This window comes from Rhinolophus hipposideros (genome assembly GCF_964194185.1).
Source record: "Rhinolophus hipposideros genome assembly, chromosome: 1".
Classification (NCBI taxonomy): Eukaryota; Metazoa; Chordata; class Mammalia; order Chiroptera; family Rhinolophidae; genus Rhinolophus; species Rhinolophus hipposideros.
The window spans coordinates 30366104-30388365 of NC_138047.1; the positions used below are offsets into that span (position 1 = coordinate 30366104).

General features: G+C 41.5%; 1 protein-coding gene across 8 annotated transcripts; it reads left to right on the plus strand.

Moving 5' to 3' along the window:
* The first annotated feature begins 230 nt into the window (after positions 1-230).
* OCIAD2 (OCIA domain containing 2) lies at positions 231-15787 on the plus strand. Of its 8 annotated transcripts, XM_081050144.1 has the most exons (8): positions 415-436; positions 1129-1381; positions 2700-2823; positions 7284-7380; positions 8979-9032; positions 9712-9759; positions 10864-10981; positions 11908-13807. In XM_081050144.1, the coding sequence occupies exons 3-8, from the start codon at positions 2758-2760 to the stop codon at positions 11987-11989; spliced, it is 465 nt and encodes a 154-aa protein (XP_080906270.1). In that variant the 5' UTR covers positions 415-436; positions 1129-1381; positions 2700-2757; the 3' UTR covers positions 11990-13807. The 8 variants fall into 8 exon arrangements, with proteins under 8 accessions (XP_080906267.1, XP_080906271.1, XP_080906273.1 ...); XM_081050141.1 differs by lacking the exon at positions 1129-1381 and having other exon boundaries at positions 231-417; positions 11908-15787; XM_081050147.1 differs by lacking the exon at positions 1129-1381 and having other exon boundaries at positions 319-417; positions 9001-9032; positions 11908-13794.
* The last annotated feature ends 6475 nt before the right edge of the window (positions 15788-22262 follow it).

Consider the following 22262-nt stretch of genomic DNA (forward strand, 5'->3'; position numbering starts at 1 on the left):
TACAAATATGGAATCATTTTTATTGTACACCTAAAACGAATATAATATTATATGACATTATATCTCAATTTAAAAAAAAAGGATTGCAGAAATGTGAGTGTCAAGGCCAGGCCCAGAGAGGGTGTTCAGTAAATGATGGTAGCGTTATTGTTGGGAGGAAAGGAGTTATTTGAAACACGTTGGGGAGGTAGAATCTAGCGGGTGTGGGGACAATTCTTTGGCAGTGGGTTGGGAGTTTCTAGTAGGAGCCTGAGCAGCAGGGTGTGGGTGCTGATGTCACCAACAGAGCAAAAGACTTCAAGGTGGGGGTGGGGGTGCACTTGTGAGTGGCTTAAGCAAGTAAGCGAGAAGCAGCGAGCCGAGGGGGCGGAGCAAGAGGAGGAAGGAGAAGGCAGGAGAGACGCTCGGAGAAGAGAGGTGAGGGCCGGGGAAAGAGGTGAGGGGACCTGTGCTCCCGGGGCGCCGCAAGGAGCCAGGGCGGGCGGGCGCGGGGGGGGGGGGGGGGGGGGGGCGGTTGGGGGGGGGGGCGGAGGTCCCAGGGCAGCGGCGGGCGGCGAGGAACGCTCAGCGGGCGCGGGAGACGCAGCTTGCGAGGCCATCCTCACCCCGCAGGTGACCCCCCGCCTGGAGGTGACAGCGGGAGGGGTGGCGAGGAGAGGGTGCCTCTGGCCTCTTTATTCCGGGGGTCCTCGGGGAGCCGGGTACTTCGCGCGGGTCGGCGGCGGCCGCCCAGAGTCGCCCCTGCCAACACCTCTCCGCGGCGCTCGGGCTCCGGCAGCCACCCGGGCAAGGGTGCAGGGCTTGAGATCGTGCGGGCGGCCTCCGCCTGGGGATGGCGGCGGATTGCTGCAGGCTGATGGTCGGCCGCGCTTTCCCCACAACCGGAGAGTGCGGCCACCCCCTCGGCTGTCCCTCCACCACGCACCCGCCCCGTCCTGCTGCGCACCAGTCAGCACCCCCACCCCACTGAAGAAGCCGCGGAACCCCAAACCACCCCGGGTGTGGTAGTGGGAGCTGCGCCTGGACGACAAGCCCCTCAGACGGCTTGCTTAGATGTGATGCTTGATTGGGTGCGAGGGGACCTGACCACCAAAGCTGAAACGCGTATCTTTGCTTCTTGATTTGAAGCAATAGCCTACCCTTGACGAAGCATAGATCATCTATTTTGACATTGGGTCAGCAAAGACTTCCTGGAGATCCTCAAGAAACAGCGTGCTCGGGGCCACTCTGACAGCTGCCCTTTGCGGCTCACACACTCCCAATGAGCCGGGTGCTCAGTGTGGAGCTGAGGCTTACGGGCCTCATCCCTCATCCTCATCCTAATCCCTCATCCTTGCAACAGCCCTTCAAGGTTACTTTGTCCATTACCCCCACTTAACAGGTGAGAAAGCTGAGGCTCAGACACATCAAGTCATTCGCCCCAAAGCACAGGGCTAGCAGGGAGTAGAGTCAGGATCTGAACTCAGTTCTTTCTGATTCCAGGACTTTTCACTGTGGGGCATCACGCTCTCTCTACAATAACATTAGGTACCTAAGGTGAAACTTGCTCCAAGTGAGGGCCCCCTTGGCTCATATGCCTGGCAGTTCGGTAGGAAATGGAATTGTGTATAAGGTGTTTGTTTTGCAGGGAACTCCATGGCAGTCATGGAGTCCAGGGCTGCAGGGTGCAGTGGCCATTGGCAGAACAGGAGCTCCTAGTCCATCTGGACTATGTCCATCGTTGCCAAATCACTGTTCTGAGCCATGTGACAGCAGTGGTTTATTCTCTATTTCAGAAACTCTCTCTCCTCTGTACCAGCTATTTGTTCTTAGTCATTTCCTTCACCTGTTTTGTTTTCTTCTCTTGTTGGTATTCCCTTGGCCTCAATGTTCACATACTTCAATACTCTTTTTAGACAATTTTATTCATGTTTCTTGCTTTACCTATCATCTCTATGATGGCAACTCCCAAATTCATCTTTCCAGCCTCCCCCTAATCTGTGACTCCAGACCCAAATCCTCAAATATTCTAATCCCCACCTGCTAATTCCATTGTATGCCCCATTGGCACCCAAATTCAACATTTCCAAACTCAAAGTTATCCTCCCTATGCTTCCCAGCAGGGTGTTGGTTCAGGTCTCTACACTTACTTGCCTGGACTATTACAGCACCTGTCCAATTGGGCTTCATGCCCCGGAGTCCATCCACCCTCTACAAACTCACGAATCTTAGTCTTTGGTGTCTCAGACCTGACCGGAAAGACTAGGCTTTGCCTCCATTCCTTCCTTTGCTCCCTGGCACACCTCTAGGGGAGCCATTCACATCTTTGTAACTGCTGACTTGTGTGTCTTCCCCTTTACACCGTGAGTTCCTTTAGCACCGAGTGTGCCTTATCTATCCTTCCTTCTATCCCCTGGCCTGGCATATAATAGACACTTAGTAAATATTTGTGTAGTTAATGGCCTTGTAATTTTTTGAAACTCTTTTTAGGACGCTATTTATAAGTAGTAAAACATTTCTCTGTTCATAGTGTGACATTTCACATTTGTGTGTGTTGGTGGGGGGGAGCATTAGAAAGTGAGTTTCCAGGTGTTTGGAAATTAAGACTAATGACAAAATGAAAGTGAGTTTTCCAAAAAGGTTAGTTGATACGAAGGATGTTTTTAAGGTTGATGTAAACACTCAGTCACAGCACAGTGACTCTCTTTTACTTTCCTTAGACATCCAGTAAAGAAGCTGAGTACACTCAACTAGAAGAGAAGCAAAGATAAGGTCATCATGGCTTCATTGTCTACTCATGAAAACCAAGATAAACCTCCCCATTTGCCACCACTAAGCAAGCAGGTATATTGTTAATTTGGAAATCTACCATCTGAAGAGCGACATCGTATAATACTTTCCTTAAACCTCATCCTTGACCAGTCATCTTACTTTTTCAGTCTGGCACTTTGTTGAATGGGTTCAGGGGACAATAGAATGGAGAAGGAAAATGTGTTTTTGACTGACTTGAAAGGACATCTTTTAAATTTTTAATTATAAAATCCTTTCTATACTCTTCCCTGTTTAGAATCCAGCTGAACTAACTCTTACATAGTCTGTCAATGACTAAAGAGATTTCCTTTGGCGGAGCAAAACTCTTAATTGAATCTAACAGAATGATATTGATGCTTGTTTTTATATTTTTGTTGCCAGGGCTAACCATACTACGTATATGCTACTGAAAGGTGCTCCTGTTAAGGGTAGCAGAGTTCTTAACTACTAAATTAACCACCAGACTGAGAACTCAATTTTCATCTCGTTAAGAATAAGTATTATGTGTTTCAGGGACACATAAATGAAGAAAAGCCAAAGTACTGCGATGCGTAAATGGAGTTCATGTTCTCCAGGGTTAGCTTTTCAAGCTAAAAATAGTTTATGGAGGAAGTGATATTTAAGGAGCAAAGTTCAGAGAGGCAAGCAGACAGATGATATCAAGTCACAAGGAAAAAAATTTAGACACCTGAGTTGCCTTTGTGAACTTGAGTGCTATGAAACATTGATGGCTGTACAGAAAAGGATCTCCAGAGCTCCTCTGGGGAGGCTGCAGGAGATTCCATCTTGACTGCAGGACTCATAGCATTGTGACCCTAGATGCAAATATATGTGTGTGTTTGAGGGAGGGCAGGGAAACAGGTGTTCCTTATTTCTGTCACAACCACAGCAAGAACCAAGAGGAGATCTTTACAATGGGATAAGGAGGCGTGCTTGCTGAGGAGCTAAGATAAGTGGAGAGTGAAAACAGCTCCTTCTCTCATCGCTGTGACTAACGCTGACCACCACCTCCGTGTGCTGTGCTGCACTGTGGGGAGCTATAGAGAAAGATGACGGGTTGCCTGTTTGGGTTGTTTGTAGAGCTTTGAAGGCATAGGTGCCATGGGGTCCTTCCACCTTGTCAGCATGCATATAAGTGCTTGACACAGTGACCAGACCATGGGACAGTGCTCAGGAAATGATGACCATCATCCATGCTGACATCTACTACAAACAAATAGTTCCAAAAAGAATATTGGCACAATCAACAAAATGGTTGCACCTCAATGAGAAAAACATTAAAACTTCAAGAGGTAAATGGCAGAGGATCTACATAAATAATTCACAAACAAGGAAACACAAGTGTCACTTTATAGTAAGGAACAAATTATTTAATAAAATTTATTTTAAAGAAAATGAATGAACCACGCATGGAATGGGAAAAATTATTTGCAAGTCATACCTCTGATAACGGTCTAGTATCCAGAATATATAAAGAGCTCTTAAAACTCAACAACAAAAAGACAAACAACCCAATTAAAAAATGGGCAAAGGACTTGAATAGGTATTTCTCCAAAGGAGATACATAAATGTGAAACAAGCAATTAAAAAGATGCTCAATGTCATTAGTCATTAGAGAAATGCAAATCAAAACCACAGTGAGATACCATTTTACTCCCACTAGCATGGCCATAATTCAAAACAAAACAAAACAGGAAAAACAGGAGTTGACAAGGATGTAGAGAAATTGTGCAGCTCCTATAGAAAACAGTTTGGCTCTTCCTCAATTAGACAAACATGGAACTACTAGATTGCCCAGCAGAATTAAAACCAGGTGTTTGAACAAAAACCAGGAATATTCATAACACTTCTATTCACAATGGTCCAAAGATGGAAACAACTCAAATATCCACCAGGGGATGAATGGACAATATGTGGTCTTTCCATACAATGGAATATTATTGAGCCATAAGAACAAATGAAATACTGATACATGCTACAGCAGGAATGAACTTTGAAAACATTATGCAAAGGAAAAGAAGCCAGCCACAAAAGGTCATATATTGTGTGATACCATTTACATAAAATATCCAAATTGGCAAGTTCATAGAGACAAAAAGCAGATTAGCAGTTGCCAAGGTTCTAGAAAGAGGAGAAAATGAGGAGAGACTCCTTAATGTATATGGAGTTGCCTTTTGGGTTGATGAAAACGTTCTGGAACTAGACAGTAATGATGTCTGCCCAGCATTGTGGACGTACTTAATGCCGCTGAACTGTACACTTTAAAATGGCTAAAAGGTAAATATTATGTGTAGTTTACCATAATAAAAAATTAATGAGCCAATATATAATGAAAGATGACAGCCCAGGGCCAGTTGCAGGGATTCATTACCTCAACAGTAGAGGACCAGGGCAGTCTGGCCCAAACACATTAGTTACCAGAGAAATGCAAGTGAGACAATAAATTATTACTTCATACCTATTAGACTGCCAAAATTTAGAAAAACTGGCCAAGTGCTGGAAAATCCTTTCTTTATTCTAACCTGCTTGGAATCCAGTTTAACTAGCTGTATTAGGCTCCAGAGGCCCAGAGAAATGTCTGGGCACTGCTGGTGGGAGTGGAGAATGACACAGGACACTGGGGAGAGCAGTCTGTGAAGACGTCATCAAACTGGGACTACACCCTGTATTTTACATGTAGATATATATCTGAAAAATGTTCTCACATGGGTCTGTGAGGGGACATGTGATGGTGGGATTTGGATGCATCCTGGAGAAGTACGCAACAGTTAGAAACACAACGTAGAGAGCAATAGGGAGGGATCGTAAAAGCATAGAACCAAGTTGGACGTATTTTTAAAATAAAATTAACTATATGAAACAATTACATTTTTAAAGGTGCATGCACCCAAGACAACATTTTGCCAAGATGCATCCACACAAAAGGTCCACATGAAACATCCAGAGTGGGGGTGATAGGCAGAGGACAATGAGAGTAGAGAACGTGGATAAGACTGAGTGAATAATACATGCATATCTATAAAAGGGGAAGAATCATAAAAGATGAGCGTTAGTCCCAATTGCAGCATATCAACATGATAAAAAAATATTGCAGAACTAGTAAAAATTATTGTTAACCATGTCAATAGTTCTACCAGAAATTATTTGCAGACCATGTACAGATGTATATTTTTTAAATGTCAAGGCCCAGTGGCTCAGGTAGTTGGAGCTCAGTGTTCCTAACTCCGAAGGCTGCCGGTTCGATTCCCACATGGGCCAGTGGGCTCTCAACCACAAGGTTGCTGGTTCAACTCCTCATCTCCCACAAGGGAAGGTGGGCTCTGCCCCCTGCAACTAAGATTGAACACAGCACCTTGAGCTGAGCTGCCGCTGAGCTGCCGGGTCACTCGGTTGGAGTGCATCCTCTCAACCACAAGGTTGCCAGTTCGATTCCTCGACTCCTGCAAGGGATGGTGGGCTGCAGCCCCTGCAACTAACAAAGGCAACTGGACATGGAGCTGAGCTGTGACCTCCACAACTAAGATTGAAAAAGGATAGCAGCTTGACTTGGAAAAAGACCTGGAAGTACACACTGTTCCCCAATAAAGTCCTGTTCCCCTTCCCCAATTAAATCTTTAAAAAAAAAAAGTCAAGATAGAAAGGAAACTATAGAAAAATTAAAAGCACCCTGTTGATGAGTTCCTAGGCTAAAAATGCATGCAGAAGTATAAATAGGTAAATTGTAATACAGATCTATAAATAGATAACTTGTAATACAGTGCCCAGAGTGCGATCCCAGATGTGTAAATACTGTGCTGTAGGGGAAACCTCTCTTTAAGGTGGAGGCCACACTGACCTGGGGAGACCAGGTAGTCAAAGAGAGTGAGTAGCACTGCAGGGATCATGAACTGCACGGACAGAGGCTGGAGGTAAGAAAGAAAATGTGGTCTCAGCAGGAATTCATTCTCACCAGGTACCTTGTTTCCCCGAAAATAGGACCTAGCTGGACAATCAGCTCTAATGTGTCTTTTGGAGCAAAAATTAATATAAAACCTGGTATTATATTATTATATTATTTTATATGTATTATATTATATTATATTAATTATATTTATTATATATTATATTATATTGTATTATATTATATTATAGACCAGGTTTTATAGTAAAATAAGACCGGGTCTTCTATTAATTTTTTGCTCCGAAAGACGTAGTAGAGCTCATGGTCCGGCTAGGTCTTATTTTGGGGGGAACACGGTACCTGCTCCATGCTCGCTAATTAATGAGTCACACTCTTTGCATCTGCAACTGGAATTCTTTCCTTGTTCAAGGCCATCCAGCATTTGTTGCTGGGAGGCGCTCCCTGAAACTGGTCTTTACTCTGTGCTGGCGGCCAGCCCAGAACGACAGGCTGATGACCAGGCAGAAGAGACCATCCTGCCCTCCTCCAGAGAAGACAGAATGGATGCTTTTCTAATGATTTCAGTCGATTCACCATCGAACTTTCCTTACAGAGCCTGTTGTTTTGTCCAAAATCAAAACTGCACATCCACAGAGGGGAGATTTCAAAGATTATCCGAGAATGTCAAGAAGAAAGTTTCTGGAAGAGAGGTAAATCGCACCCGTCTTAATCTGTAACACTGCATGTGCTGCAGTCAACTGCCTGAGTATCCTATTCGAATTATGGTCGTTTATTTTTGAGCAGGGACTTTGCATAGTTCACTAAAGACTTTTGATACAGGGAGCTGTTTAGAGTTTAAATCTGTATTGAGAATCTTTTAAGGGCAGAAATAATATCTGATTTACCTCATTTTGCAAAAAGTGATACACTCGAAATACTTTCCGTCATGTGTCCAAGTACATGTGCCAAGAATATTATTTAGAATTTCTTGAGAGTAAACCTTCCTAAATTCCACTTGACTCTAACCTCACTGAGTTCAGAAATAATGTCAGGATGATTGCTTCATCCCAGAGCCAACCACAGTGCTTCACATAGAGAAAGCACCTATTCAGTATTTGTGGAATGAATGAAAAGTGGCAGCATCCATTAATACTTCTCTTACAACGTCTTTGAAATAATCTTTTCTGCTGAGTAGCCTCCTCTTCCTGGGCCTGCCATGTATAAGTCAGACAAGGGTGTGAATTTAGGCTGTGTGTTCAAAAATTCATGATTTGTAATTTGAAAATATCATAGTAGACCCTACAGGTATAGCCCCAATATTTACAACATTGCTGATAAGCATAATTTTATTTCGAAATACTCATTTTCATTTCTTAAGTCTAATTCAAATTCAGTATCAATTGTTTGGGCAGTAATGCTCTTTAGAAGTTGATACTCACTATGCATTACTATGATTATTGGTTGTGTTCCTAACAATTCATTCATGTCTTTTCTGACAACCTATGAGTAAGCAATTTAATGAAGCCCTAGTAGACTAACATTTCAGTATGACCCATTTGCCTACCATCAGGTAGATATGAGAGGGAAAATTGGTTGTTATTTTATTTGTCTTGGTTGGTAGAAAGAGCTAGATGTTTATCACTGCTCTCTGCTTTTAGAAAAAAATCATTTGACACATTTTGACAGAACTAGAAACTGCCTTTGCCAGACTAACTTGCCTGTTTTAAAAAATCACAGCTAAACATTACTCATGTTTAACATGAATGTAGTAATCTTGGAATCCTCAGAAAATAGACATCCAAATTGTGCGACAAAATGCCATAAAAGACAAAGGCAGGGAACTATCCTAGAAAGGATAGGCAGGAGTTTATTGTACTGGTTTTTAACTTTTATGTAGGACTGAAATTTTCAAAATATATAGTGAAAGGCCATTTCCAAAGTCAACAGCAAAGTGTACACAAACACACACACACACACACACACACACAAGATGTCTGTGTTGTATTCAGTGGTCCAAATTTGGTACACGGTGGGCATTCGGTAAAAGGGGATATCGGAGGTGGAATACCATGGGATTTAACTTTTGTCAGATTAAAGCTGTACATCAGGTTCGGTGCCTGGGGCAGACACCAAGAAAATTCTTCAGTCAGTACTTAACAAACATTTGTTGAATAAGTAAACTAGCAAATGACTAACAACTCATTGCCAAAGTAGCTAAGAGAAAAAAACTCAGAGTAATTCTCCCTGACTTCTGGATGAGGTGCCATGTTCCAAAATGCCAGTATTAAAGGTCATTTATGTTTTACAGCTCTGCCTTTTTCTCTTGTAAGCATGCTTGTTACCCAAGGACTAGTCCACCAAGGTAAGATTCAATATTTGTTCAATAATGTAAGGGAGCCCCGTTTTCTGTGAGCATCCTGGCAGCTTTTTAATGCTTGGTATTTATTTTTTGGTGAACAATTTATGTATTCAGGCTTTTGCCTATTTTCAGCATAAGCCCCTACTCCTACCCCTCTGGTAGATGTTCTAATATCTGGAATGAGTGAATGAATATATACAGGGTGCCAAAAAAATGTATACACATTTTAAGAAAGGAAAAAACTATTAAAATTGTAATATAATCAATATATATTGATAATGTAATATATCAATATATACCGATAACGAAAGATAAATACAAGTCATGTGTGCGTATTTTTTTGGCACCCCCGGTGTTAGGTTACATGGCAAAGGGAAATTAAAATTGCAGATGGAAAGGCTGTTAATCAGCTGACCTTAAAATAGATTATTTTGTATTATCCAGATGGACCCAGTGTAATCAAAAGGGTTCTTAAAAGTGAGAGTGAATCAGAAGATGGAACCAGAGAGATGGCAGCATGAGAAGGACTTGGCTCAGCATTGCTGGCTTTGAATTATAACTCTTTGAAGACCATCTCTTTAGATTAAGAATCTGTGTATCTCTTAGAGTTTGATTTCATTATACTTTACAAATTTAAATGTTACAAAATGAAATAATAATGTATTTTCATATGACTCCTTAGATTATTTAGCAGCTAACCCAAGATTTGGATCATTGCCTAAAGTTGCACGTAAGTCATAGATGTAAAAAAGAATCATTTTTTTAAAAGAAAATGTTTATAGCATATAGATATGTATGTCCAGGTTCACCAAATTGACTCTGTGAAAAATCAGTCTTCTCTTTTTGCCACTTTGCAGTTTACTCAACATTTTCTGATATAAAACGGAGCAATAGAGACTTCACCTTAGTCCTCTTTAAAACATGGATTAGGAGGGACTGGCAGGGTCTACAAAGGATTTCAACAGAACAGCCTCAGGATGATAGGTCCATCAGGGGTTTTAACGTTCTCCTTTTGGCTAGTCTTTTCAAAATATTTTCTACAATGGACATAACAAATGAATGATTTTTTTTTTAATCAGGGACTTTCTAATAACACACTTGCCACAAACTTGGGGTTCATCTTCCACTCAGGATACCTAGACCTAGACCTATTATGTACAAAGAGGATGCTTTCCAGTTTACAGTTTACAGTCTGAAACCTCATTCCCAGTGGGAGGAGCAGGTTGGCGATTTCTTCCATGGGAGGTTCTCTCTGCCTCGTGACCTCTCTGCCCCACAGACGGGCTGGACTGCAGCTCCCCAAACTCCAATCCCTAATGAGAATTCCCTACCCATTGATCTGGAGGCTACCTAGAGCCATAACCCGAACCCCATCTCCACCTTCCCTGGTGGCCTCAGACCTCAGACTTGCTGGGTGCCTCCCTCAGGCTGCCTGGCTCAGGGTCACATGTTTGCTTGCTCTGTCCTGATCCTTCTATCACCAGTTCAAAACTGAGATCAGAAAGTCTCCAGTTCTGAATCCTGCTCATTACTAGGGAGCTTCATTCTCAGAGTTTTTGTTCATTGATGTACTATGGTTTTTGTTTTGTATTGTTTTGTATTGTTTTGTTTTGTTTTAAGGAGGGCACAGCTCACAGTGGCCCATGTGGGGATCGAACAGGCGACCCTGGTGTTATTAGCACCATGCTCTAACCAACTGAGCTAACCGGCCACCCCTATCATTGTATTTTTAATATAAAAATTACTACTGTTAAGAAAGAAAGTTCTAGAAGGTAATTGATGGAGGAAATCCTAAACCTTTATATAATCTATCTTTCCTAACCTGTTTTTACAGTTGCTGGTATCTTGGGGTTTGGCCTTGGAAAGGCATCATACATAGGAATATGCCAGAGTAAATTCCATTCCCTTGATGATCAGCTACGTGGGGCTGGTTTTGGTCCAGGGCATAACAGGTTTGTAATCTGTTTGGTTGTGGGATTGTAATGAAGACAATTATAAAAATGTAAATGAGAGGTCAGTCACCATTTATAATATTAAAGTCTTTTTTAACATCCATTTATTTAAAAAAAAAACCTCTTTAACCCTCAAACTTTGAGTTGTTGCTATTCAACTTCACTAATAATTATTTATTATTTAACTTAGTTAACTATTTCATTTGCTTGACAAACATTTAGTGAGTACCTACTATGTGCAGGGCCTTGTGCAAATCTCAGAAGACTACCTTAATCAGCTGACATGGCTTCTACCATCACAGAATTACACCACATTTAAACAGGTTTCTTTACTGCAGGACTTCTCAGAGCCTTTGTTATGTCAATATATACCGTGATTCTCATAAGTAGTAGGACTCTGGAGTTAAAGGCATTGTTGCTTCTGCTCTTAGAGTACCTGGGTTGAAAACCAATTCTATCACTTACTAAACTACGTAAACTTGGAAAAGTTTCTTAAACTCTCTAATCTTCCGTTGTCTCATCTGCATAAAATGGTGAGCAGATTTGTTTTCATGGGATGTTATAAGGTATAGAAATTACTATTTATGACACTCAGTAAGTCCTCAGTAAATAATAGCTATTTCTACTACAGTATTACAGGACTAGTGTTGGGGACACATTTCCCTAAAGGCTCTCTCTTGTCACAGTGGATTCTATTTGAGAGGCAGCATGATACTGTGAAAACAGTGGACATGAAGATCATTATTGGCCTTTTTTTAAAAAAAAATGAAATTCTAGGGTCTCAAACCAAGAAATAACTCCTATTATTCCAAAAAAATAAAATGGGCTTGTGAACTTTAATATAGAAAATGTTTCTTAATAATATTGTGTTAAGACTAGAGCTTCCAGGGTCAAAGTACAAACCTCTATTTTTGCTTCTATTCTAGGCACTGCCTGCTTACCTGTGAGGAGTGTAAAACTAAGCACGAATTAAGTGAGCAGGGAAGTTCCCAGCCTTCCGCTTCCTGAACTCTGTATCTATGGCTTTTGAAATTTCTTAAACCTCTGAATTTATACACATGTAAATTTTCAACTGTACTTTAAAATAATATGGTGAAACGGAAACATTATGATTCGCTTATTCTATTGAAATACTTTCTGTGGAAGGTTCTCAATTGAATTGAGCATTGTATGTCTTTTTAATATTTAAGAACATGTTGGGAGCATTCACATGTCAAAAAGAAATTATGTTACATTCTAACTTGCTTATAGTTAAGTAAAAGAATTTAGTCTTCTCTGATTCTCTCCATCCATTCTTTCAATCTGCTTTTGTTCTGGGTTTTAAGATCTCTGATAGAGGACAGGAATGACTGTTGAGGAACTTGGGAAATCCTGCCCCAAAGAAAACCATTGTGCATAGATGTAGGCACACAGGGCAAGAAAGATTGCATCTTATAAGTATGTGAAGTGCTTTCGAAATGGTAGGGAACCAACACTTTTAACTTAATGAAAAATATTTTACTTGAAAGAGTCACAATATAAATTAACTGTCCTTTCAGTGACCTCGATGACTTTACGTCTCATCAGTATGGTGGAGTTTTGACCAAACTCATCTTTGGGTTACTTGTTTAGCTAATGGCTACATGCTTGTGGTGAGCACTCAAGAACCAGGTTCTTTTATAAATTGCTCATGGCCTGACAGACAAAACACAACTTCCCAAAGAGTCCCTCCTTCTCCAAAGGAACACTTTATTTATGGGAGAAATCACGGGAAGAATAAATTCATAGAATGAAAAACTTTTAGAGCTATAGGGAGCTCAGAAGCAGCCAAGCCTGCCCCATGAGCTGGATTCCTAGTCTCACGCCAGGATTTTGCATGGAAAAAATGAAAGCTCTTCTATTGGGGACCTTTTCTTTTTTTTTTTCTATGGTAGGCTGTCTGAGCCCTACTTGAAAACTTCTCTTGCATCTTTGCATTTTCTCAGGAAAATACTTTATATATGTGTCACCATTTATATACCATGTTTCCCCGAAGATAAGACCTAACTGGAAAATAAGCCCTAGCATGATTTTTCAGGATTTTTCAGGATGACATCCCCTGAACATAAGCCCTAATGCATCTTTTGGAGCAAAAATTAATATAAGACCTGGTCTTATTTTCACGGAAACACGGCATGTGTACATGTGTACATGTTTGTGTTTTGCATAATATGTCTTGAAACCTGTACCATGGAGGTAAAAAGGGAAACCTCATCAGAAGTTAACACTTGTTATGAAATATTTTATTTTAAACATAAAAAATATTTGGAAGTTTTTGTTTTTACATGAACATTAAGTACGAAATGGAGTGATTTTGACCAGATAGATAGATAGATAGATAGATAGATATCCTGGTTTCTCAGTCGATTAAGTTCTGTTTCTATAAATCAGAATGCAGAGCCAATATCCTAGCTTCTTAGATACAGTTTAACTCTTGGCTCTGACAACTAGCAATTGGGGACTCTTTGTTGTCTCAACTATTGCCAAAAATTCAAAATTGGGCACATTTATTTCCTGCGTTCCAGAAAACGATTTCCCAGGGATCAGAACATTTTCACATTGTTACACACAGCAAATCAGTGTTGAAATCAGTCTTTGGGTACTGAGAAAAGATAGATCTGTTGCTTAAAAGGCAAACTGTTTTTACTGCTGACATCTTCATAGTTCGTCTGAATCAAATTGGGCTTATTGTTCGAGCTCTCTGCTTTTCTTAAGTAGATAAGTTATTCACTGAAGCAGTTTTTCACAATGATTTTAGTGTGAAAAGAAATCAATAAAGAAAAAACTGGAAGGTCACCCAAGAAATCTTGAATATTTTGCTGGAATATCTATTGTATACGTTAGGAAGCAACTATCTGGGGAAGAATGTTTGTTTCTTGTAGAAAGATGTGTTAAAAGATCAATATTTATCATTTAGCAATTACCAATTCATCACCAAGTTTGTCATATGAAAGTAGTACCTTCATGATGGGAAAAAAAATGATGTACGGGACATAATGCTTATACATTTTTAAAAGACTCACTTAAGCAAAGATATTCTCTTCCCTAGCTGTCTGAATAGATGATTTATCTATTTTCTGTTAACATGAAAGTATAAAATTTTTTTTGAATGATGTGATTAAGCAATGAAAACATCATGTAGGTAATTTTTTTGATATTCAGATAATGCAATGCGTTCATTGACAAAAAACTTTTCCACTTTGGAACTCTGCCCCCAAATTTCAACTATAGAATTTGATTTCATAGACATTTAGAGTTGGCAGAGATTTCAGTGATTAACCCAGAGGCTGCAAAGTCCAGGATCAAAGAGATAATGTAATTGAGTGAAGCTGGATTAGTGGCATGTTAAACAGAGGCATAGTCTTCACTTCCACACACACAATGGGGTAGGTCCGCTGTTGTCAAACCTTCCAGTTTTTTAAAACAAATCAGTGCAGGTTTTTATGTGAAATATCCTGGTTTTAAAATGTTCATTCTTTCCTATATTCAGTTATTGAGGACGCACTCTGCTGTGCCAGGCACTGTCCCGGGTCCTGGGAATGTAACAATGAGCTCAACCAACAAAATTCCACACCTTCCTGGAGCTTAGATTTTCATCACCAGTCTGAGGCTTGAGATCCACCCCAGCCTCCCAGCCACTGTGGCAATGCCCCCCACTGCTGTCTGGACAGCTGAGATTCCAGGACCTACATATGTACTTCCAGGGCAAGCACACTGCCTGGCTGCCAAACTATCCAGAAAGGTCTGTGGGAACCCAGGTTTGCCTCCCTACTCCCTAACTGGAAGCTCCTCCAGGACAGAAAGTGTGCCTTTTTCAACTTATCTCTGAATCTCCAGGACCCAGCAGAGTTCTTGGCCAGATTAGACACCTAAACCTGTAAATTCCCTGTGGCTACAGAACAGAATTCTTTTTCTTCTTGCACATAATAGCCTTTAAATGTTGGAAGGCACATTCCTTTCAGAATTCTGGCAAAAGGGCCCCAGTTTTTTTCAACCACTGGAGTGGGTTTCCAGTCCTGTCACATCCTGGTCTTGGGACACCCTTTGGTTTGTGATGGCCTCACACTCCAGAATTGGATGAATCAGTTTAGAGAAGAGCACGATTGTCGTGCGTTTTGTTTTAGGCTCCTGAACTGATAGTGAGAGTGGCTCTGCATCAGGCCCTGGCTCAAATCCAGGCTCTACCACTTACTGGCTACCTGACAGTTATTTATCTGCTCTGGGACTCGGTTTTCTCATCTGTAAAATGGAAAATTGTTAGGCTTACCTGACAGGTTGTTCATGTAAATAAAATGAGCTGATACTTGTCAAATGCTTAGAACAGTGCATGGCTCAGAGTAACCACTCAACGATGTTAGCTACTACTATTACTAGTGCTGCGGCTGCTGCTGCTGCTGCTGCTGCTACAACTTGTGCTGTCCAAAACGTGTAATTGTGTCCCACTTTTGGCCCATGTTAGGCTTTTCCACATGACCTGCCTTTAAGTCAAGTCTCCCTATTTTATGCTTATGCAGCTGGTCATTCTGAATTTCAGTATAACTGAAATTCAATTGTACACTTAACTTTTTAATTTCATGATGCTATTTTCAGGTCCAACTACCTGTCCTTTTCAGTCTAAAATTTGTGATTTAACTGGTGAGTCATGTGTCACCTGCACTGGAAAATATTGTTTACTCCTTTGGTTTCTTAATGTACAGGGTTCGTGGCATATACTCAAACAGTCTTTTATTAACTGACTGATTGTCTTGAAGGAGCAGAATTTATTATAAAATACAAACCTCAAATAGCAGTTTGGTTTATTAGAGACATTCTTTCATCTTTAGATGTGAGTGGGTAAAGAATGAGGGTAGGAATGGCAAGGTGACAGAAGTCAACAATGATGGGGAAAGAAATACCAAACAGTAACCTCCCCGAATAAGGTTTTGACAATCAGGGCTGCCACCATAGGCCTTATAACGTGGAAGCCCAGAAATGGCTTCATTAATTCAACAAATATTTTTCAGTACTTACTATATGTAAGGCCATGTGCTAAAACTGGGGTACATTCATACATAAGATAGTCCGTGCCCTTTGAGAGGTTAAGTAGATGAGATATATAAATAAATAGCTGAAATACAATTTAAATCTCTTTCTGTGTGAGTATGGGGACAGAGCCAGGAGTGCAGTTTCCAGGGTCTCGCCCTCTTGTGGAAAGGCACTGGCTCAGGTAGTAAATGGGCATCAACTGTGATTGGATGGCCATCAGCTGTGGCTAGTTGGCCGTCAGCTGTAACCAGTGAGCCATTGGCCACTGATATAACTACCGTGAGTACATCAGCAGAAAATGGGGGCTAGCAAGATGGTGGCTGGCAAGCGTGGATTGCAGTTAGGTCGGCAGGTTGCGGAGAGTGTGGCTCCTGCTTCCTGTGTCTCGAACAGCCGCCAGCAAGAATATAGTGGTATGACTCCCCTATCTATGGCTCCGTGGGAGTTCCTTTTTGGCCTCACCATGTCCTGCGTTCTTATGTGGGGAGCAGGACAGGAGACCCCGCAGACACCCCACATGACAGTGAGCTAGAATATACTAAATGCCACTAGAATTCAGGGGCAGTAGTGGTTACTCTTGTTGCCCTTGCAGATTGTATTACCGGCCCTGTTCTTTACCACTCCTCGAATCCATCCATGCCTTTTGTTATGAATTTTGTATTTCCTTCCTGCTGTGAGCAGAGCACACTTATGTATCTTTTGACTTTGGGCTTGTCCATATGACTTGCCTTAGACAAAATGTGAGGCAGAAATGAAGATGTGCCAGTTCCAAGCTCACACCTAGAGAGACCTGTGTGTTTCTACCATGTCTCCATCATGAACATAAAGAACATGCCTGACACTAAATGCATAAGCAATAGCCTGGAGACTGATCCACTAGTTCCACAATTGGCAAAAATCTAATTGCCATAAACCCCTTACTCTATCATTCAGAGAAATTCTGCTTTTCTACTAAATTCTAACCCAGAAACTGGGTAGCAGGAAGTGGGGTGCTGCCATAACAAAAATCTAAAACATGTGGCATTGGTTTTGAGAACAAGCCACAGGTGGATTCTGGCAGGAACTTGAGGAGATTGTTAGTGAAAACCTTTCACTAAAGGGCCTAGGTGAGGGTGTTAACAGAAGCCTAAGGAGCTTCCAAGGAGGCTGTCAAGGTGGGATTACAGAAGAGAGAGGAAAACACTACTGGAAGCTGGAAGAGACAACAAATATGCAGTAAAGTTTAGCAAAACGTTACCTGTGGTAACATGGAAAATAATAAATGGAACTAATGAACTTGATGATTTGCTAAGATTTCTGGGCAGTGTTGAGGGTGCCACCTGGCTTCTTCTGTCTAAAATAAAATGAGAGACATAAAGAACAAAGTATTCCATTTCCAAATGTGATTGAGAGAAAATACAAAGGCTCAGAACAGCCTTTCAAGCCAGCAAAGGGTTCTCGTATTTAGAAATGGCTTCTAGGCTGCTACAGATCCAAGATGTCAGAGTAAACACTGTGCCTGTTTCTGTCTGTGAACACATTAAAATTATAACTAAATTATAGAACACTCAACATGGAGAACTATCTGAAGTCTAGCTGAACAAATGCATTATAACTTAGGATACAAAAAGAAACTACACCAAGACTGGTAGGAGGGGCAGAGACACGAAATTGACTCCTGGATAAGAACCAGGAGGGATATTTCAGCTGTGAAGATAACCCGCAGGAGGAGCGACAGACCCCAACCCCATATGGGCTCCCCAGCCCAGAGTACTGGTGCTGAGAGGAGGAAACCCCACAACATCTGGCTGTGAAAAACGGGATTCTGAGGGACAAAAAGCGGCAGTAAACCCAGACGTCCTCTTAAATAGGCTGCGCACAGACTCACTCGCTCTCAGGCACTCACCTTGGGTTCTGTCGGAGGGATGGTTACGCCGGGATGTCAGAGGCATACGGGGGGACAGGCTGAGGTGTGTCGCTGCAGGGAGAGGGCTGGAGGACAGTCAGCATCGTGTGGGGGTCCTTCTCCCATGCAGCCATGTAGCAGGAACACAGGTGGCATCTTTCCTGCATTGAGCCCGCCCCCATGCATATGGCCAAATCTGAATGTGATTGGCCTGGTGAGCTCCACAGCTCCGCCCTGCTGATTCATTGGGACCCCGCCCCACCCAACTCCCCCAACACAGGAGGCACATTCTCCCCAGCAGCCAGCCCCACCCACATTACACCTTCTTGGAAAACTCTCCTGGTCTATAGGTCCCAGGACTGCAGCAAGTGGCCTCAGTGAGCTCTGAGACTCTGAGTAGCTACAGGTTCAGCACTGGCAACAAACCAGAGTCTACATTAACCTGGTGGCTACAATGCTTCCCACTCTACGCACCCAACTATGGACAGCATCAGGCTTTATCAGTGGTTGAACCTTAAGGGAGCCAGCAAGTGGCAGCAGGCCTTGGGGTATCCTGGATTTTTGTAGAGCTACCCCAAGCCCAGTACTGGTGGCAGAAGAGCTCGGTTTGCAGCATGGTCTCTCCCATGCACCTCCAGGCCCAGCACAGGCAGCAACCAACCACAATCGCTTTGTAGTTCTTATCAGGTAGTTCCCAGCTGGTCACAGGCAGTGGGTGACCTGGGCCTGCACTGGGGCTCCTCCCAAGTGGCCCCAGAACAACGTACTTGGAGGTTGGCTTCAGACCACAGCAGAGCACCACCCAACTAGCCCCACGAATGGCACATACAAAGGGCAGTCTCAACGAGCACTAGAGCCCACTGGGGTGATTCCCACTCAGTGGGGTAAGCCTCCCTCCTATACAGCAGCCCAAAATCTGTGGACATGACCAAACCCCACAACCAGTCAGCCTGAGTGTCAATCCCACCCACTGGCATGCCAAAATCAATTAAGGCTCAACTATAACAGCAGGGCACACAAAACCCACATAAAGGACACTCCTGAAGCACGCAGAGCAGGTAACCAGAGAGATTGTGCCACTGAGCCCCACAGGATACCTACTACATAAGGCCACCTGGCCAAGACTGGGACACATAGCAGATCTACGTAATACATAGAAACAAACACAGAGAGGCAGCCAAAATGAGGAGACAGAGAAATATGTCCCAAATGAAAGAACAGGAGAAAACTCCAGAAAAAGAACTAAATGAAATGGAGGCAAACAACCTACCAGAGACAGCATTCAAAACAATGGTTATAACGGAACCTTTATACAAGGAACTTAGTAAGAACTTCAAGAATGAGATAGGAAACATAAAAATGGACATAGAAACCACCAAAAAGAACCAGTCAAAAGAGAAGAATAACTGAAATGAAGAATGCACTAGAAGGAATCACCAGCAGACTAGATGAAGCATAGGATCGAAACAATGATTTGGAAGACAAAGTAGCAGAAAACACCCAATCAGAACAGCAAAAGGAAAAAAGAATAAAAAATAACAAGGATAGTTTAAGAGAACTCTCAGACAACATCAATTGTAACAACATTTGCATCATAGGGGTACCAGAAGAAGAGAGAAAGCTAGGGATTGAGAATGTATTTGAAGACACAATGATAGAAAATTTTCCTAACCTGGAGAAGGAAATAGATATGCAAGTCCAGGAAACACAGAGAATCACAAACAAGATGAACCCAAATAGGCCCACACCAAAACATATTGTAATTAAAACGGCAAAGGTTAAAGACAAAGAGAGAATCCTAAAAGCAGCAAGAAAAAGGCAACTAGTAACTTATAAGGGAGCCCCCATAAGATTTTCAGCTGATTTCTCAACAGAAACTTTGCAGGCCAGAAGGAATTTGCACAAAATATTCAAAGTGATGAAAAGCAAGAAACTACAGCCAAGATTACCCATCAAGGCTATCATTTAAAATCAAAGGACAGATAAAGAGCTGCCCAGAAAAGAAAAAGCTAAAGGAGTTTATCACCACTAAACCACTATTACAAAAATGTTAGAGGGGCTTCTTTAAGATGGAATAAAATCAAATTTTTTAATAATAAAATGGCAATAGCTACATATCTATCAACAATTACTTTCAATGTAAATGGATTAAAAACTCCAATCAAAAGACATTTGAGGGCTGGATAAAAAAATAAAACCCTTACATATGCTGCCTACAAGAGACTCACTTTGGATCGAAAGACACACACACAGACAGAAAGTAAAAGGATGAAAAACATTATTTCATGAAAAGGGGAACATAAAAAACTGGTGAAGCAATACTTATACCAGACAAAATAAACTTTAAAACAAAGGCTATAACAAGAGACAAAGAATGACCCAGTAATCCCACTTCTGATTATCTGAAGAAATCCAAAACACTATTTCAAGTGTATTTCAAGTGTATCCATATGTTCATTGCAGCATTGTTTACAATGGCCAAGATGCGGAGGCAGCCTGGGTGTCTGTCAATGGATGAATGGATAAAGAGGAAGTTCGGTTCATAAATACAATGGAATATTGCTCGTCCATGGAAGGGAATGGGTTCTTGCCATCTGCAGTGGCATGGATGGAACTGGAGGGTATTGTGCTGAGTGGAGAATGTCAGACAGAGAAAGACAGATGCAATGTGATTTCACTTACATGTGGAATCTAAAGAACAAAGTTAACAAAGAAAACAGAAACAAACTCATACAGAAAACATTTTAATCGTTATCAGATGGGAGAGGGTTTGGAAGTGGGTGAAAAAAGGGGAAGGGATTCAGTAGTATAAATTGTTGCACAGTAGTCATGGGGATGTAGAGTATAGCATAAGGAATATAGTCAATGTTGTATTAACTATTTATAGTGTCAGATGGGTACTAGATTTATCGGGTTGATAGATGGAAGGGTTGCGGGTGCAAGTGGAAAAGGTTAGAGCATTTAAGAGGTACAAATTGAGTTACAAAAGTCAGGGAGTGTAAAGCACAGGGAACATAGTCAATAGTATGGTAATAACTACGTAAATTGATAGTTACAAAAGTCAGGGAGTGTAAAGCACAGGGAACATAGTCAATAGTATGGTAATAACTACGTATAGTGCCAGGTGGGCATTAGACTAATCAGGGGATCACTTCTTAAGTTATATAAATGTCTAACCACTATGCTGTACACCTGAAATTAATATATTGAATTTCAACTGTAACTGAAAATTTTTAAAAGGCGGGAAAAGGGGAATAAGAGGTCCAAATTTCCAGGTATAAAACAAGTAAGTCATGGGACTGTAATGTACAGCATGGGGAATATAGTTAATACTGTTAGTGTGGTACAGTGTCAGATGGTTGCTGGACTTACCATGCACTTCTTTAAGCGTATAAATGTTAAACTATAGTGTACACCTGGAACTGATAAAAGGTTGTATGTTAGCTATACTTTTTAATAAAAAATCTTTAAAAAAAATAGTCACCCATTTGATGGGTACTCAACGCTCTTGTTTTAACTGCAATTTTCCTGTCAACTTGTGATTTTTAACACTGGCACACACAATTTATGGTCATTTGCTTTGCTCTTGTGACCTAATTCACATCTTTTGCTTTTCTATTTTGTGATTTGTTTTTCTTTGGATTTCTAAGAAACCCTTGTGTGTGATATATATTAACCCTGTTTATCTTCTGTGTTGCATATACATCTTTCCATACCTTGAAAAAAAAAAAAGCTTTTAGGTAAAGATCAAATCCAGAGTGGGGCAGTAACTTTTTGTTCAAGACTTCAGAAAGATGACAGTACAACATTGGACATTCCAGAAACACAAATGGCTCTTTTCATGTCTTAAAGGCACAACCTTGTAGACCTTGCCCAACGCTTCTAAGATGTTTTTCACAAGCCTCACAGGGAGCCCAACATAGAAAAGGGACTGTTTCCAGTAGACATGGGTGGCTTTTGTATAACAGAATGGATTTTCAATTGACACTTAACTCCACAGATATAAAAAATTATATACTCGTTTTGACAGGGATAGTAGATACAAACAGGCATTGGAGTCCCTGCTTTCTACAGGCAGACTGAGAAAGCTGCTTAGCTGCACGAGCTACCTTAATGGGAAAGGTAGGACGAAAAGGCATGGCAAACCCCTGGGGGATTGCCTTAGCCCTAGTAAAAGAATTAGCAATGAGGCTGGTTCTACTTCAGAATTGCTATGGCCAAGTGACTGGTGTGTGCCTTTCATTTCACTGTTTGAATGGGGATTTCTGGACAAGTAATGTTATGCCTACTTGGTATTTGGGTTGAACAGGGCAGATTAACTCCTAAATTCACAGGTATTCCGACTAAGAGTGG